This window comes from Salvelinus fontinalis, chromosome 7, assembly GCF_029448725.1.
Source record: "Salvelinus fontinalis isolate EN_2023a chromosome 7, ASM2944872v1, whole genome shotgun sequence".
In the NCBI taxonomy this organism is placed as follows: Eukaryota; Metazoa; Chordata; class Actinopteri; order Salmoniformes; family Salmonidae; genus Salvelinus; species Salvelinus fontinalis.
The window spans coordinates 575,001-595,715 of record NC_074671.1 but is presented as its reverse complement, the minus strand read 5'-3'; the positions used below and the strand labels follow the sequence as shown (position 1 = coordinate 595,715).

The 20,715-nt window shown below is 49.1% G+C and overlaps 1 protein-coding gene across 3 annotated transcripts in view; it reads right to left on the bottom strand.

Moving 5' to 3' along the window:
* Positions 1-1,945: 1,945 nt before the first annotated feature.
* si:ch211-161h7.4 (serine/arginine repetitive matrix protein 1) overlaps positions 1,946-20,715 on the bottom strand; it is a 114,105-nt gene continuing 95,335 nt past the window's right edge. For 2 of the 3 annotated variants that reach the window (XM_055928145.1, XM_055928146.1), the window contains 4 exons: positions 4,970-5,146; positions 4,737-4,897; positions 2,973-3,063; positions 1,946-2,875 (listed from right to left, as the gene is read on the bottom strand). In XM_055928145.1, the coding sequence (XP_055784120.1) occupies positions 2,793-2,875; positions 2,973-3,063; positions 4,737-4,897; positions 4,970-5,146 (512 nt within the window). In that variant the 3' untranslated portion in view covers positions 1,946-2,792. Of the gene's footprint in view, positions 2,876-2,972; positions 3,064-4,684; positions 4,898-4,969; positions 5,147-20,715 lie in introns of those variants that run through there. The other variant, XM_055928147.1, reaches the window with a different exon arrangement.

Sequence of the window (20,715 nt, the reverse complement as noted above, 5' to 3'; positions counted from 1 at the left end):
AGTGGTCAATTCAACACGGTTATATACCACCCCCTAGTGGTCAATTCAACACGGTTATATACCACCCCCTAGTGGTCAATTCAACACGATTATATACTGCCCCCTAGTGGTCAATTCAACAAGGTTATATACTGCCCCCTAGTGGTCAATTCAACAAGGTTATATACTGCCCCCTAGTGGTCAATTCAACACGATTATATACTGCCCCCTAGTGGTCACTTCAACACGGTTATATACTGCCCCCTAGTGGTCAATTCACAAAGTTATATACTGCACCCTAGTGGTCACTTCAACACGGTTATATACTGCCCCCTAGTGGTGAATTAGACACGGTTATATACTGCCCTCTAGTGGTCAATTCAACGCGATTATATACTGCCCCCTAGTGGTCAATTCAACAAGATTATACACTGCCCCCTAGTGGTCAATTCAACGCGATTATATACTGCCCCCTAGTGGTCAATTCAACGCGATTATACACTGCCCCCTAGTGGTCAATTCAACAAGGTTATATACTGCCCCCTAGTGGTCAATTCAACAAGATTTTACACGGCCCCCTAGTGGTCAATTCAACACGGTTTTATACTGCCCCCTAGTGGTCACTTCATCAATGGTTATATACTGCCCCCTAGTGGTCAATTCACAAAATTGTGTTTATTTCACTGTCAACTGTTTATTTTCAGTAAACTTAACATGTGTAAATATTTGCATGAATATAAGATTTAACAACTGAACAAGTTCCACAGACATGTGACTAACAGGGGGGGGGGGGGGGGGGTCAAAATCAAAAGTAACATTCAGTATCTGATGTGGCCACCAGCTGCATTAACTACTGCAGTGCATCTCTTCCTCATGGACTGCACCAGATTTGAGAGCCGGGCTCTTCGCTATCCATGGCAGAACACTGACATTCCTGTCTTGCAGGAAATCACACACAGAACGAGCAGTATGGCTGATGGCATTGTAATGCTGGAGGCTCATGTCAGGATGAGCCTGCAGGAAGGGTACCACATGAGGGAGGAGGATGTCTTCCCTTTAACGCATAGCGTTGCGATTGCCTGCAATGACAACAAGCTCAGTCCGATGATGCCGTGACACACCTCCCCAGACCACGACGAACCCTCCACCTCCAAATCGATCCCGCTCCAGAGTACAATTCTCGGTGTAACGCTCATTCCTTCGACGATAAACGCGAATCTGACCATCACACCCGGTGAGACAAAACCATGACTCGTCAGTGAAGAGCACTTTTTGCCAGTCCTGTCTGGTCCAGCCAGGGTGGGTTTGTGCCCATAGGCGACGTTGTTGCCGGTGATGTCTGGTGAGGACCTGCCTTACAACAGGCCTACAAACTCTCAGTCCAGCCTCTCTCAGCCTATTGCGGACAGTCTGAGCACTGATGGGATTGTGCGTTCCTGGTGTAACTCGGGCAGTTGTTGTTGCCATCCTGTACCTGTCCCGCAGACGTGAAGTTCGGATCCTGTGCAGATGTTGTTACACGTGGTCTGCCACTACGAGGACGATCAGCTGTCCGTCCTGTCTCCTTGTAGCGTTGTCTTAGGCGTCTCACAGTACAGACATTGCAATTTATTGCCCTGGCCACTTCTGCAGTCCTCATGCCTCCTTGCAGCATGCCTAAGGCACGTTCACGCAGATGAGTAGGGACCCTGGGCATTTTTCTTTTGGTGTTTTCAGAGTCAGTAGAAAGGCCTCTTTAGTGTCCTAAGTTTTCGTAACTGTGACCTTAATTGCTTACCGTCTGTAAGCTGTTAGTGTCTTAACGACCGTTCCACAGGTGCATGTTCATTAATTGTTTGGGGAAACACTGTTTAACCCTTTACAATGAAGATCTGTGAAGTTATTTGGATTTTTACGAATTATCTTTGAAAGGCAGGGTCCTGAAAAAGGGACGTTTAGTTTAGAAGAATAAAGCTAACACAGCCAGGACTGAATTACTTTTTATTTTTTACATATCATGTGTTTGCAACAGTTGACAGAAGATGAATAGTCCAATAAAAATACCCAGAAGCCTTTACAAGTTATTTCATTGGTCACATTAAATGTACACAGTAGGGGGGGACACTAGAAACCATCGAAACAAAAGTATTGCTATTTACAAATGTTACTGTGACAATAATAAGCACGTACAGCACAGCCCCCTCGTTCTAACTTTTCCATTTAAATCCCTGGCTGATCATTTCCTGTTAAGTCCTTGGGAATGTCATTGAGGTGGGTGAGGAGGGCCTCTCTAGCATGTTGTCTCTGCTGGTCTCAGTCACTCTTAAGTTGAGGTACCTGGTGGTCCTCTGTAAGGATCCTTCACTACTCTGACCTGTCACTATTGTACTTTACTGAACCCCTGGCTGTGGTCCCAGGCCTCACTGAGCTCTCTGCCAGCATCCTGGTGAAGAGTAGAGCAGCAGGTTCCTGGGTCAGGCCTCACTCTGAGCTCTCTGCCAGCATCCTGGTGAAGAGTAGAGCAGCAGGTTCTTGGGTCAGGCCTCACTCTGAGCTCTCTGCCAGCATCCTGGTGAAGAGTAGAGCAGCAGGTTCCTGGGTCAGGCCTCACTCTGAGCTCTCTGCCAGCATCCTGGTGAAGAGTAGAGCAGCAGGTTCTTGGGTCAGGCCTCACTCTGAGCTCGAGCAGCAGGTTCCTGGGTCAGGCCTCACTCTGAGCTCTCTGCCAGCATCCTGGTGAAGAGTAGAGCAGCAGGTTCTTGGGTCAGGCCTCACTCTGAGCTCCCTGCCAGCATCCTGGTGAAGAGTAGAGCAGCAGGTTCTTGGGTCAGGCCTCACTCTGAGCTCTCTGCCAGCATCCTGGTGAAGAGTAGAGCAGCAGGTTCCTGGGTCAGATTGTGGAGGCTGTAGGCATGGCCTGTTGGACAACACAAAGAGGGGGTCAGAAGACATGGCCTGTTGGACAACACAAAGAGGGGGTCAGAAGACATGGCCTGTCCTGGGTTAAAACTCACCACATGGGACCATGAAGGTCTGTCCTGGGTTATAATGGTTCTCTTTGCCATTGATCGTCACAGATACTGAGCTGGTTAGGAGGTTATATACCTGGAACAACAACAACACAGCTGAAGATTATCAAAGGTAAGCGATTCATTTGATTGCTTTTCTGACTTTTGTGACCGTGCTAACTTGGGGCTAGCAGTTCTAGCATTGATTGATACACTCACAAAAGCTTGGATTTCTTTCTCTGTAAAGCATATTTTCAAAATCTGACACGATAGGTGGATTAACAACAAGCTAAGCTGTGTTTTGGTATATTTCACTTGTGATTGCATGATTATAAATATTTGTAGTAATATTTTGCGCCCTACAATTAAGCGGTTGTTTCGAAAAATGATCCCGTAAAAGGGATCCGTGCGCAGAGAAGTTCATGTTTGAACCGACCCAGATATACCTCTGTGGAGATCAAATAAGACAGCGAGAGCCCCTCCAGGGTTTCCGTATCTGGGGTAGACTGGAACTGTCAGCTAAGTGGTAATAAACTGTGGTGAGACTTCAGGAGATAATCCAGATATAGTGTGTAATGTATGTGCGTTAGTGTGTTGGAATGGACTTTTGAAGCAGCTTTGTCCTTGTCGGAGCGGAGGAGGGACATTTAGGACGCTATGACGCATTGTGTGATATATAAACTAATGTACATGGTATTTTGAGTAGAGCTCTCGGGAATAAACGCTATTGATTAATTTGATGGCTGGTCTTTGTCTATTTTATGCAAATAAGAACCTTACAAAATTCTTAGAAACGGACAGAGTGTTTGCTTTGTTATAATTAAATTGGTTAACGAACACATAGGAATATAATTCCTCTAACAGTTTAGTGATTCATTTTATCTCTATTTCTGCTTTTTGTGACTCCTGTCTTTGGCTGGGAAAATGGCTGTGTTTTTCTGTGATTTTGCGGTGACCTAACATAATCGTTTGTGGTGCTTTTGCTGTAAAGCCTTTTTGAAATCGGACACTGTGGTGGCATTAACAAGAAGAGTATCTTTAAAATGGTGTAAAATACTTGTATGTTTGAGGAATTTTAATTATGAGATTTCTGTTGTTTGAATTTGGCGCCCTGCACTTTCACTGGCTGTTGTCATATCGATCCCGTTGGTTTCCTCCGAAACCAATGTGTCAGAGGAAACACCACACACCTAGCGATGAGACAAGGATATCCCTACTGGCCAAACCCTCCCTAACCCAGACGACGCTAGGCCAATTGTGCGTCGCCCCACGGACCTCCCGGTCGCGGCCGGCTGCGACAGAGCCTGGGCTCGAACCAGTCTCTGGTGGCACAGCTAGCACTGCGATGCAGTGCCTTAGGCCACTGCGCCACCCGGGGGGCATGATAATGTCTTTGTAGAACGCGTAGGGGTGTATTCTGTGCTCAGTCAATGATTTCGATGTGAGAAACAGAGAACAGACCCCAACCCCTTTCCAAGATCAAATCATTCTTTCTTCGGATCTACACAATTCACGTGGATGGCCTATTTAGAAATCAAAATGGCGGATATCGCAGAAAAGCGACAAGTTTGAATCCCTGATGGTTTTAGGGATTACGGGTTAAAGGTCAGGGTTACTCACAGTGGTAGAGCCGTGGTCCACCAGCAGAGGGTTAAAGGTTACTCACAGTGGTAGTGCTGTGGTCCACCAGCAGAGGGTTAAAGGTCAGGGTTACTCACAGTGGTAGCGCTGTGGTCCACCAGCAGAGGGTTAAAGGTCAGGGTTACTCACAGTGGTAGCGCTGTGGTCCACCAGCAGAGGTTTCTTCATGTAGGAGCCAAGCAAGATCTTTCCATTAGAGAAGGTTTCAGCCAGCAGGTCCATCTTGTAACCAAGAGCTCTGTCTCGATACGAGAACCACTGGAAATGATCTGGGCTGATCTGGCCTCCCTCTGATAACACAACACAGGACAACATCACACTATTGTTGACCTATTGCCCCATCTCTGTCTGTGTGTACGTACGTTTCCCAGTGGCGGGCCAGAGCAAAGCCATCCAGTCTGTGAGGTTGGCCTTGTCCTCCAGCTGCAGTGTGATGGCTCTGAGAGGAGGAGCACAAAGCTCAGACACAGCCTCAGGGTCCGACAGCACGATGCCAGGATGGACAGACGGATGGACAGTCACTCTGAATGACCGGACACCTGTCATGAAGAGGTCAGGGTTAGAGGTCAGGGTTAGAGGTCAGGGGAATAATAAGAAAGTAGTATATCAATAAAGGGATTGTAATGTTTCTGGGTTGGCTCTGCAGTCATCTTGGAAACAGGTCTGTCCAACACATCTGTGCCTTCAGAAAGCATTCACACCCCTTTACCTTTTCCACATTTTGTTGTTACAGTCTGAATTGAAAATGAATTAAATAGAGATTTTTTGTGTGTCACCCGCCTACACATCAGCTCCATAGGACACACTAGGTTAGGACACCCAGCTCCATAGGACACACTAGGTTAGGACAACAAGGTCCATAGGACACACTAGGTTAGGACACCCAGCTCCATAGGACACACTATGTTAGGACACCAACCAGCTCCATAGGACACACTAGGTTAGGACACCCAGCTCCATAGGACACACTAGGTTAGGACACCCAGCTCCATAGGACACACTAGGTTAGGACACCCAGCTCCATAGGACACACTAGGTTAGGACACCAACCAGCTCCATAGGACACACTAGGTTAGGACAACACCCAGCTCCATAGGACACACTATGTTAGGACACCAACCAGCTCCATAAGACACACTAGGTTAGGACACCAACCAGCTCCATAGGACACACTATGTTAGGACACCAACCAGCTCCATAGGACACACTATGTTAGGACACCAACCAGCTCCATAGGACACACTAGGTTAGGACACCAACCAGCTCCATAGGACACACTAGGTTAGGACACCCAGCTCCATAGGACACACTAGGTTAGGACAACAACCAGCTCCATAGGACACACTAGGTTAGGACAACAACCAGCTCCATAGGACACACTAGGTTAGGACAACACCCAGCTCCATAGGACACACTAGGTTAGGACACCAACCAGCTCCATGGGACACACTAGGTTAGGACACCAACCAGCTCCATAGGACACACTAGGTTAGGACACCCAGCTCCATAGGACACACTAGGTTAGGACAACAACCAGCTCCATAAGACACACTAGGTTAGGACACCCAGCTCCATAGGACACACTAGGTTAGGACACCCAGCTCCATAGGACACACTAGGTTAGGACACCCAGCTCCATAGGACACACTAGGTTAGGACAACACCCAGCTCCATAGGACACACTAGGTTAGGACACCCAGCTCCATAGGACACACTAGGTTAGGACAACAACCAGCTCCATAAGACACACTAGGTTAGGACACCCAGCTCCATAGGACACACTAGGTTAGGACACCCAGCTCAATAGGACACACTAGGTTAGGACACCAAGGTCCATAGGACACACTAGGTTAGAACAACAACCAGCTCCAAAGGACACACTAGGTTAGGACACCCAGCTCCATAGGACACACTAGGTTAGGACACCAACCAGCTCCATAGGACACACTAGGTTAGGACACCAACCAGCTCCATAGGACACACTAGGTTAGGACAACAAGGTCCATAGGACACACTAGGTTAGGACAACAACCAGCTCCATAGGACACACTAGGTTAGGACAACACCCAGCTCCATAGGACACACTAGGTTAGGACACCCAGCTCCATAGGACACACTAGGTTAGGACACCAACCAGCTCCATAGGACACACTAGGTTAGGACACCCAGCTCCATAGGACACACTAGGTTAGGACACCAACCAGCTCCATAGGACACACTAGGTTAGGACAACAACCAGCTCCATAAGACACACTAGGTTAGGACACCAACCAGCTCCATAGGACACACTAGGTTAGGACACCAACCAGCTCCATAGGACACACTAGGTTAGGACACCCAGCTCCATAGGACACACTAGGTTAGGACAACAAGGTCCATAGGACACACTAGGTTAGGACAACAAGGTCCATAGGACACACTAGGTTAGGACAACAAGCAGCTCCATAGGACGCACTAGGTTAGGACACCCAGCTCCATAGGACACACTAGGTTAGGACAACAAGGTCCATAGGACACACTAGGTTAGGACAACAAGCAGCTCCATAGGACGCACTAGGTTAGGACACCCAGCTCCATAGGACACACTAGGTTAGGACAACAACCAGCTCCATAGGACACACTAGGTTAGGATACCCAGCTCCATAGGACACACTAGGTTAGGACACCCAGCTCCATAGGACACACTAGGTTAGGACAACGAGCAGCTCCATAGGACACACTAGGTTAGGACAACAAGCAGCTCCATAGGACACACTAGGTTAGGACAACAAGCAGCTCCATAGGACACACTAGGTTAGGACACTCAGCTCCATAGGACACACTAGGTTAGGACAACAAGCAGCTCCATAGGACACACTAGGTTAGGACACCCAGCTCCATAGGACACACTAGGTTAGGACAACAAGGTCCATAGGACACACTAGGTTAGGACAACAAGCAGCTCCATAGGACACACTAGGTTAGGACAACCAGCTCCATAGGACACACTAGGTTAGGACACCCAGCTCCATAGGACACACTAGGTTAGGACACTAAGCTCCATAGGACACACTAGGTTAGGACACCAACCAGCTCCATAGGACACACTAGGTTAGGACAACAATGTCCATAGGACACACTAGGTTAGGACAACAACCAGCTCCATAGGACACACTAGGTTAGGACAACCAGCTCCATAGGACACACTAGGTTAGGACACCAAGGTCCATAGGACACACTAGGTTAGGACAACAAGGTCCATAGGACACACTAGGTTAGGACAACAACCAGCTCCATAGGACACACTAGGTTAGGACACCCAGCTCCATAGGACACACTAGGTTAGGACACCCAGCTCCATAGGACACACTAGGTTAGGACAACGAGCAGCTCCATAGGACACACTAGGTTAGGACACCCAGCTCCATAGGACACACTAGGTTAGGACAACAAGCAGCTCCAAAGGACACACTAGGTTAGGACACCCAGCTCCATAGGACACACTAGGTTAGGACACTAAGCTCCATAGGACACACTAGGTTAGGACATAAACCAGCTCCATAGGACACACTAGGTTAGGATACCCAGCTCCATAGGACACACTAGGTTAGGACACCCAGCTCCATAGGACACACTAGGTTAGGACAACCACCAGCTCCATAGGACACACTAGGTTAGGACAACAAGGTCCATAGGACACACTAGGTTAGGACACCTACCAGCTCCATAGGACACACTAGGTTAGGACACCCAGCTCCATAGGACACACTAGGTTAGGACAACAAGGACCATAGGACACACTAGGTTAGGACAACAAGCAGCTCCATAGGACACACTAGGTTAGGACACCCAGCTCCATAGGACACACTAGGTTAGGACACCCAGCTCCATAGGACACACTAGGTTAGGACAACGAGCAGCTCCATAGGACACACTAGGTTAGGACACCCAGCTCCATAGGACACACTAGGTTAGGACAACAAGCAGCTCCAAAGGACACACTAGGTTAGGACACCCAGCTCCATAGGACACACTAGGTTAGGACACCCAGCTCCATAGGACACACTAGGTTAGGACATAAACCAGCTCCATAGGACACACTAGGTTAGGATACCCAGCTCCATAGGACACACTAGGTTAGGACACCCAGCTCCATAGGACACACTAGGTTAGGACAACCACCAGCTCCATAGGACACACTAGGTTAGGACAACAAGGTCCATAGGACACACTAGGTTAGGACACCTACCAGCTCCATAGGACACACTAGGTTAGGACACCCAGCTCCATAGGACACACTAGGTTAGGACAACAAGGACCATAGGACACACTAGGTTAGGACAACAAGCAGCTCCATAGGACACACTAGGTTAGGACAACCAGCTCCATAGGACACACTAGGTTAGGACACCAACCAGCTCCATAGGACACACTAGGTTAGGACAACAAGGTCCATAGGACACACTAGGTTAGGACAACAAGGTCCATAGGACACACTAGGTTAGGACACCCAGCTCCATAGGACATACTAGGTTAGGACACTCAGCTCCATAGGACACACTAGGTTAGGACACCAACCAGCTCCATAGGACACACTAGGTTAGGACAACAAGGTCCATAGGACACACTAGGTTAGGACAACACTCAGCTCCACAGGACACACTAGGTTAGGACAACAACCAGCTCCATAGGACACACTAGGTTAGGACAACAAGGTCCATAGGACACACTCGGTTAGGACAACAAGCAGCTCCATAGGACACACTAGGTTAGGACAACACCCAGCTCCATAGAACACACTAGGTTAGGACAACACCCAGCTCCATAGGACACACTAGGTTAGGACACCCAGCTCCATAGGACACACTGGGTTAGGACACCAACCAGCTCCATAGGACACACTAGGTTAGGACACCTACCAGCTCCATAGGACACACTAGGTTAGGACACCTACCAGCTCCATAGGACACACTAGGTTAGGACACCAACCAGCTCCATAGGACACACTAGGTTAGGACACCAACCAGCTCCATAGGACACACTAGGTTAGGACACCAACCAGCTCCATAGGACATACTAGGTTAGGACACCCAGCTCCATAGGACACACTAGGTTAGGACAACCACCAGCTCCATAGGACACACTAGGTTAGGACAACAAGGTCCATAGGACACACTAGGTTAGGACAACCAGCTCCATAGGACACACTAGGTTAGGACACCAACCAGCTCCATAGGACACACTAGGTTAGGACAACACCCAGCTCCATAGGACACACTAGGTTAGGACACCCAGCTCCATAGGACACACTAGGTTAGGACACCCAGCTCCATAGGACACACTAGGTTAGGACACTAAGCTCCATAGGACACACTAGGTTAGGACACCAACCAGCTCCATAGGACACACTAGGTTAGGACAACAATGTCCATAGGACACACTAGGTTAGGACAACACTCAGCTCCATAGGACACACTAGGTTAGGACAACAACCAGCTCCATAGGACACACTAGGTTAGGACACCAAGGTCCATAGGACACACTAGGTTAGGACAACAAGGTCCATAGGACACACTAGGTTAGGACAACAACCAGCTCCATAGGACACACTAGGTTAGGACACCCAGCTCCATAGGACACACTAGGTTAGGACACCCAGCTCCATAGGACAAACTAGGTTAGGACAACGAGCAGCTCCATAGGACACACTAGGTTAGGACACCCAGCTCCATAGGACACACTCGGTTAGGACACCCAGCTCCATAGGACACACTAGGTTAGGACACCCAGCTCCATAGGACACACTAGGTTAGGACACAAACCAGCTCCATAGGACACACTAGGTTAGGACACAAACCAGCTCCATAGGACACACTAGGTTAGGACACAAACCAGCTCCATAGGACACACTAGGTTAGGACACCCAGCTCCATAGGACACACTAGGTTAGGACAACCACCAGCTCCATAGGACACACTAGGTTAGGACAACAAGGTCCATAGGACACACTAGGTTAGGACACCTACCAGCTCCATAGGACATACTAGGTTAGGACACCCAGCTCCATAGGACACACTAGGTTAGGACAACAAGGTCCATAGGACACACTAGGTTAGGACAACAAGCAGCTCCATAAGACACACTAGGTTAGGACAACCAGCTCCATAGGACACACTAGGTTAGGACACCCAGCTCCATAGGACACACTAGGTAAGGACAACACCCAGCTCCATAGGACACACTAGGTTAGGACACCCAGCTCCATAGGACACACTAGGTTAGGACACCCAGCTCCATAGGACACACTAGGTTAGGACACTAAGCTCCATAGGACACACTAGGTTAGGACACCAACCAGCTCCATAGGACACACTAGGTTAGGACAACAATGTCCATAGGACACACTAGGTTAGGACAACAACCAGCTCCATAGGACACACTAGGTTAGGACAACAACCAGCTCCATAGGACACACTAGGTTAGGACACCAAGGTCCATAGGACACACTAGGTTAGGACAACAAGGTCCATAGGACACACTAGGTTAGGACAACAACCAGCTCCATAGGACACACTAGGTTAGGACACCCAGCTCCATAGGACACACTAGGTTAGGACAACGAGCAGCTCCATAGGACACACTAGGTTAGGACACCCAGCTCCATAGGACACACTAGGTTAGGACAACAAGCAGCTCCAAAGGACACACTAGGTTAGGACACCCAGCTCCATAGGACACACTAGGTTAGGACACCCAGCTCCATAGGACACACTAGGTTAGGACATAAACCAGCTCCATAGGACACACTAGGTTAGGATACCCAGCTCCATAGGACACACTAGGTTAGGACACCCAGCTCCATAGGACACACTAGGTTAGGACAACCACCAGCTCCATAGGACACACTAGGTTAGGACAACAAGGTCCATAGGACACACTAGGTTAGGACACCTACCAGCTCCATAGGACACACTAGGTTAGGACACCCAGCTCCATAGGACACACTAGGTTAGGACAACAAGGTCCATAGGACACACTAGGTTAGGACAACAAGCAGCTCCATAGGACACACTAGGTTAGGACAACCAGCTCCATAGGACACACTAGGTTAGGACACCAACCAGCTCCATAGGACACACTAGGTTAGGACAACAAGGTCCATAGGACACACTAGGTTAGGACACCCAGCTCCATAGGACATACTAGGTTAGGACACCAACCAGCTCCATAGGACACACTAGGTTAGGACAACAAGGTCCATAGGACACACTAGGTTAGGACAACACTCAGCTCCATAGGACACACTAGGTTAGGATAACAACCAGCTCCATAGGACACACTAGGTTAGGACAACAAGGTCCATAGGACACATTAGGTTAGGACAACACTCAGCTCCATAGGACACACTAGGTTAGGACAACAACCAGCTCCATAGGACACACTAGGTTAGGACAAAAAGGTCCATAGGACACACTAGTTTAGGACAACAAGCAGCTCCATAGGACACACTAGGTTAGGACACCCAGCTCCATAGGACACACTAGGTTAGGACAACACCCAGCTCCATAGGACACACTAGGTTAGGACACCCAGCTCCATAGGACACACTGGGTTAGGACACCAACCAGCTCCATAGGACACACTAGGTTAGGACACCTACCAGCTCCATAGGACACACTAGGTTAGGACACCTACCAGCTCCATAGGACACACTAGGTTAGGACACCAACCAGCTCCATAGGACACACTAGGTTAGGACACCAACCAGCTCCATAGGACACACTAGGTTAGGACACCAACCAGCTCCATAGGACATACTAGGTTAGGACACCCAGCTCCATAGGACACACTAGGTTAGGACAACCACCAGCTCCATAGGACACACTAGGTTAGGACAACAAGGTCCATAGGACACACTAGGTTAGGACACCTATCAGCTCCATAGGACACACTAGGTTAGGACAACAAGGTCCATAGGACACACTAGGTTAGGACACCCAGCTCCATAGGACACACTAGGTTAGGACAACAACCAGCTCCATAGGACACACTAGGTTAGGACAACCAGCTCCATAGGACACACTAGGTTAGGACACCAACCAGCTCCATAGGACACACTAGGTTAGGACAACACCCAGCTCCATAGGACACACTAGGTTAGGACACCCAGCTCCATAGGACACACTAGGTTAGGACACCCAGCTCCATAGGACACACTAGGTTAGGACACTAAGCTCCATAGGACACACTAGGTTAGGACACCAACCAGCTCCATAGGACACACTAGGTTAGGACAACAATGTCCATAGGACACACTAGGTTAGGACAACACTCAGCTCCATAGGACACACTAGGTTAGGACAACACTCAGCTCCATAGGACACACTAGGTTAGGACACCAAGGTCCATAGGACACACTAGGTTAGGACAACAAGGTCCATAGGACACACTAGGTTAGGACAACAACCAGCTCCATAGGACACACTAGGTTAGGACACCCAGCTCCATAGGACACACTAGGTTAGGACACCCAGCTCCATAGGACAAACTAGGTTAGGACAACGAGCAGCTCCAAAGGACACACTAGGTTAGGACACCTACCAGCTCCATAGGACACACTAGGTTAGGACACCCAGCTCCATAGGACACACTAGGTTAGGACACCCAGCTCCATAGGACACACTAGGTTAGGACACCAACCAGCTCCATAGGACACACTAGGTTAGGACAACAAGGTCCATAGGACACACTAGGTTAGGACAACACTCAGCTCCATAGGACACACTAGGTTAGGATAACAACCAGCTCCATAGGACACACTAGGTTAGGACAACAAGGTCCATAGGACACATTAGGTTAGGACAACACTCAGCTCCATAGGACACACTAGGTTAGGACAACAACCAGCTCCATAGGACACACTAGGTTAGGACAACAAGGTCCATAGGACACACTAGTTTAGGACAACAAGCAGCTCCATAGGACACACTAGGTTAGGACACCCAGCTCCATAGGACACACTAGGTTAGGACAACACCCAGCTCCATAGGACACACTAGGTTAGGACACCCAGCTCCATAGGACACACTGGGTTAGGACACCAACCAGCTCCATAGGACACACTAGGTTAGGACACCTACCAGCTCCATAGGACACACTAGGTTAGGACACCTACCAGCTCCATAGGACACACTAGGTTAGGACACCAACCAGCTCCATAGGACACACTAGGTTAGGACACCAACCAGCTCCATAGGACACACTAGGTTAGGACACCAACCAGCTCCATAGGACATACTAGGTTAGGACACCCAGCTCCATAGGACACACTAGGTTAGGACAACCACCAGCTCCATAGGACACACTAGGTTAGGACAACAAGGTCCATAGGACACACTAGGTTAGGACACCTACCAGCTCCATAGGACACACTAGGTTAGGACAACAAGGTCCATAGGACACACTAGGTTAGGACACCCAGCTCCATAGGACACACTAGGTTAGGACAACAACCAGCTCCATAGGACACACTAGGTTAGGACAACCAGCTCCATAGGACACACTAGGTTAGGACACCAACCAGCTCCATAGGACACACTAGGTTAGGACAACACCCAGCTCCATAGGACACACTAGGTTAGGACACCCAGCTCCATAGGACACACTAGGTTAGGACACCCAGCTCCATAGGACACACTAGGTTAGGACACCCAGCTCCATAGGACACACTAGGTTAGGACACTAAGCTCCATAGGACACACTAGGTTAGGACACCAACCAGCCCCATAGGACACAGTAGGTTAGGACAACAATGTCCATAGGACACACTAGGTTAGGACAACACTCAGCTCCATAGGACACACTAGGTTAGGACAACACTCAGCTCCATAGGACACACTAGGTTAGGACACCAAGGTCCATAGGACACACTAGGTTAGGACAACAAGGTCCATAGGACACACTAGGTTAGGACACCCAGCTCCATAGGACAAACTAGGTTAGGACAACGAGCAGCTCCATAGGACACACTAGGTTAGGACACCCAGCTCCATAGGACACACTAGGTTAGGACACCCAGCTCCATAGGACACACTAGGTTAGGACACCCAGCTCCATAGGACACACTAGGTTAGGACACCCAGCTCCATAGGACACACTAGGTTAGGACACCCAGCTCCATAGGACACACTAGGTTAGGACACCCAGCTCCATAGGACACACTAGGTTAGGAAACCAACCAGCTCCATAGGACACACTAGGTTAGGACAACAAGGTCCATAGGACACACTAGGTTAGGACAACACTCAGCTCCATAGGACACACTAGGTTAGGATAACAACCAGCTCCATAGGACACACTAGGTTAGGACAACAAGGTCCATAGGACACATTAGGTTAGGACAACACTCAGCTCCATAGGACACACTAGGTTAGGACAACAACCAGCTCCATAGGACACACTAGGTTAGGACAACAAGGTCCATAGGACACACTAGTTTAGGACAACAAGCAGCTCCATAGGACACACTAGGTTAGGACACCCAGCTCCATAGGACACACTAGGTTAGGACAACACCCAGCTCCATAGGACACACTAGGTTAGGACACCCAGCTCCATAGGACACACTGGGTTAGGACACCAACCAGCTCCATAGGACACACTAGGTTAGGACACCTACCAGCTCCATAGGACACACTAGGTTAGGACACCTACCAGCTCCATAGGACACACTAGGTTAGGACACCAACCAGCTCCATAGGACACACTAGGTTAGGACACCAACCAGCTCCATAGGACACACTAGGTTAGGACACCAACCAGCTCTATAGGACATACTAGGTTAGGACACCCAGCTCCATAGGACACACTAGGTTAGGACAACCACCAGCTCCATAGGACACACTAGGTTAGGACAACAAGGTCCATAGGACACACTAGGTTAGGACACCTACCAGCTCCATAGGACACACTAGGTTAGGATAACAACCAGCTCCATAGGACACACTAGGTTAGGACAACAAGGTCCATAGGACACATTAGGTTAGGACAACACTCAGCTCCATAGGACACACTAGGTTAGGATAACAACCAGCTCCATAGGACACACTAGGTTAGGACAACACCCAGCTCCATAGGACACACTAGGTTAGGACACCCAGCTCCATAGGACACACTGGGTTAGGACACCAACCAGCTCCATAGGACACACTAGGTTAGGACACCTACCAGCTCCATAGGACACACTAGGTTAGGACACCTACCAGCTCCATAGGACACACTAGGTTAGGACACCAACCAGCTCCACAGGACACACTAGGTTAGGACACCAACCAGCTCCATAGGACACACTAGGTTAGGACACCAACCAGCTCCATAGGACATACTAGGTTAGGACACCCAGCTCCATAGGACACACTAGGTTAGGACAACCACCAGCTCCATAGGACACACTAGGTTAGGACAACAAGGTCCATAGGACACACTAGGTTAGGACACCTACCAGCTCCATAGGACACACTAGGTTAGGACAACAAGGTCCATAGGACACACTAGGTTAGGACACCCAGCTCCATAGGACACACTAGGTTAGGACAACAACCAGCTCCATAGGACACACTAGGTTAGGACAACCAGCTCCATAGGACACACTAGGTTAGGACACCAACCAGCTCCATAGGACACACTAGGTTAGGACAACACCCAGCTCCATAGGACACACTAGGTTAGGACACCCAGCTCCATAGGACACACTAGGTTAGGACACCCAGCTCCATAGGACACACTAGGTTAGGACACTAAGCTCCATAGGACACACTAGGTTAGGACACCAACCAGCTCCATAGGACACACTAGGTTAGGACAACAATGTCCATAGGACACAATAGGTTAGGACAACACTCAGCTCCATAGGACACACTAGGTTAGGACAACACTCAGCTCCATAGGACACACTAGGTTAGGACAACAAGGTCCATAGGACACACTAGGTTAGGACAACAACCAGCTCCATAGGACACACTAGGTTAGGATAACAACCAGCTCCATAGGACACACTAGGTTAGGACAACAAGGTCCATAGGACACATTAGGTTAGGACAACACTCAGCTCCATAGGACACACTAGGTTAGGACAACAACCAGCTCCATAGGACACACTAGGTTAGGACAACAAGGTCAATAGGACACACTAGTTTAGGACAACAAGCAGCTCCATAGGACACACTAGGTTAGGACACTCAGCTCCATAGGACACACTAGGTTAGGACACCAACCAGCTCCATAGGACACACTAGGTTAGGACAACAAGGTCCATAGGACACACTAGGTTAGGACAACACTCAGCTCCATAGGACACACTAGGTTAGGACAACAAGGTCCATAGGACACACTAGGTTAGGACAACAAGCAGCTCCATAGGACACACTAGGTTAGGACAACAAGGTCCATAGGACACACTAGGTTAGGACACCAACCAGCTCCATAGGACACACTAGGTTAGGACACCAACCAGCTCCATAGGACATACTAGGTTAGGACACCCAGCTCCATAGGACACACTAGGTTAGGACAACCACCAGCTCCATAGGACACACTAGGTTAGGACAACAAGGTCTATAGGACACACTAGGTTAGGACACCTACCAGCTCCATAGGACACACTAGGTTAGGACAACAAGGTCCATAGGACACACTAGGTTAGGACACCCAGCTCCATAGGACACACTAGGTTAGGACAACAACCAGCTCCATAGGACACACTAGGTTAGGACAACCAGCTCCATAGGACACACTAGGTTAGGACACCAACCAGCTCCATAGGACACACTAGGTTAGGACACCCAGCTCCATAGGACACACTAGGTTAGGACACCCAGCTCCATAGGACACACTAGGTTAGGACACCCAGCTCCATAGGACACACTAGGTTAGGACACTAAGCTCCATAGGACACACTAGGTTAGGACACCAACCAGCTCCATAGGACACACTAGGTTAGGACAACAATGTCCATAGGACACACTAAGTTAGGACAACACTCAGCTCCATAGGACACACTAGGTTAGGACAACACTCAGCTCCATAGGACACACTAGGTTAGGACACCAAGGTCCATAGGACACACTAGGTTAGGACAACAAGGTCCATAGGACACACTAGGTTAGGACAACAACCAGCTCCATAGGACACACTAGGTTAGGACACCCAGCTCCATAGGACACACTAGGTTAGGACACCCAGCTCCATAGGACAAACTAGGTTAGGACAACGAGCAGCTCCATAGGACACACTAGGTTAGGACAACAAGGTCCATAGGACACATTAGGTTAGGACAACACTCAGCTCCATAGGACACACTAGGTTAGGATAACAACCAGCTCCATAGGACACACTAGGTTAGGACAACAAGGTCCATAGGACACATTAGGTTAGGACAACACTCAGCTCCATAGGACACACTAGGTTAGGACAACAACCAGCTCCATAGGACACACTAGGTTAGGACAACAAGGTCCATAGGACACACTAGTTTAGGACAACAAGCAGCTCCATAGGACACACTAGGTTAGGACACCCAGCTCCATAGGACACACTAGGTTAGGACAACACCCAGCTCCATAGGACACACTAGGTTAGGACACCCAGCTCCATAGGACACACTGGGTTAGGACACCAACCAGCTCCATAGGACACACTAGGTTAGGACACCAACCAGCTCCATAGGACACACTAGGTTAGGACACCAACCAGCTCCATAGGACACACTAGGTTAGGACACCAACCAGCTCCATAGGACATACTAGGTTAGGACACCCAGCTCCATAGGACACACTAGGTTAGGACAACCACCAGCTCCATAGGACACACTAGGTTAGGACAACAAGGTCCATAGGACACACTAGGTTAGGACACCCAGCTCCATAGGACACACTAGGTTAGGACAACAACCAGCTCCATAGGACACACTAGGTTAGGACAACCAGCTCCATAGGACACACTAGGTTAGGACACCAACCAGCTCCATAGGACACACTAGGTTAGGACAACACCCAGCTCCATAGGACACACTAGGTTAGGACACCCAGCTCCATAGGACACACTAGGTTAGGATACCCAGCTCCATAGGACACACTAGGTTAGGACAACAAGCAGCTCCATAGGACACACTAGGTTAGGACACCAACCAGCTCCATAGGACACACTAGGTTAGGACAACAATGTCCATAGGACACACTAGGTTAGGACAACACTCAGCTCCATAGGACACACTAGGTTAGGACAACACTCAGCTCCATAGGACACACTAGGTTAGGACACCAAGGTCCATAGGACACACTAGGTTAGGACAACAAGGTCCATAGGACACACTAGGTTAGGACAACACTCAGCTCCATAGGACACACTAGGTTAGGATAACAACCAGCTCCATAGGACACACTAGGTTAGGACAACAAGGTCCATAGGACACACTAGTTTAGGACAACAAGCAGCTCCATAGGACACACTAGGTTAGGACACCCAGCTCCATAGGACACACTAGGTTAGGACAACACCCAGCTCCATAGGACACACTAGGTTAGGACACCCAGCTCCATAGGACACACTGGGTTAGGACACCAACCAGCTCCATAGGACACACTGGGTTAGGACACCAACCAGCTCCATAGGACACACTAGGTTAGGACACCTACCAGCTCCATAGGACACACTAGGTTAGGACACCTACCAGCTCCATAGGACACACTAGGTTAGGACACCAACCAGCTCCACAGGACACACTAGGTTAGGACACCAACCAGCTCCATAGGACACACTAGGTTAGGACACCAACCAGCTCCATAGGACACCCAGCTCCATAGGACACACTAGGTTAGGACAACCACCAGCTCCATAGGACACACTAGGTTAGGACAACAAGGTCCATAGGACACACTAGGTTAGGACACCTACCAGCTCCATAGGACACACTAGGTTAGGACAACAAGGTCCATAGGACACACTAGGTTAGGACACCCAGCTCCATAGGACACACTAGGTTAGGACACCAACCAGCTCCATAGGACACACTAGGTTAGGACACCAACCAGCTCCATAGGACACACTAGGTTAGGACAACACCCAGCTCCATAGGACACACTAGGTTAGGACACCCAGCTCCATAGGACACACTAGGTTAGGACACCCAGCTCCATAGGACACACTAGGTTAGGACACTAAGCTCCATAGGACACACTAGGTTAGGACACCAACCAGCTCCATAGGACACACTAGGTTAGGACAACAATGTCCATAGGACACACTAGGTTAGGACAACACTCAGCTCCATAGGACACACTAGGTTAGGACAACACTCAGCTCCATAGGACACACTAGGTTAGGACAACAAGGTCCATAGGACACACTAGGTTAGGACAACAACCAGCTCCATAGGACACACTAGGTTAGGATAACAACCAGCTCCATAGGACACACTAGGTTAGGACAACAAGGTCCATAGGACACATTAGGTTAGGACAACACTCAGCTCCATAGGACACACTAGGTTAGGACAACAACCAGCTCCATAGGACACACTAGGTTAGGACAACAAGGTCCATAGGACACACTAGTTTAGGACAACAAGCAGCTCCATAGGACACACTAGGTTAGGACACTCAGCTCCATAGGACACACTAGGTTAGGACACCAACCAGCTCCATAGGACACACTAGGTTAGGACAACAAGGTCCATAGGACACACTAGGTTAGGACAACACTCAGCTCCATAGGACACACTAGGTTAGGACAACAAGGTCCATAGGACACACTAGGTTAGGACAACAAGCAGCTCCATAGGACACACTAGGTTAGGACAACAAGGTCCATAGGACACACTAGGTTAGGACACCTACCAGCTCCATAGGACACACTAGGTTAGGACAACAAGGTCCATAGGACACACTAGGTTAGGACACCCAGCTCCATAGGACACACTAGGTTAGGACAACAAGGTCCATAGGACACACTAGGTTAGGACAACAACCAGCTCCATAGGACACACTAGGTTAGGACAACAACCAGCTCCATAGGACACACTAGGTTAGGACAACCAGCTCCATAGGACACACTAGGTTAGGACACCCAGCTCCAT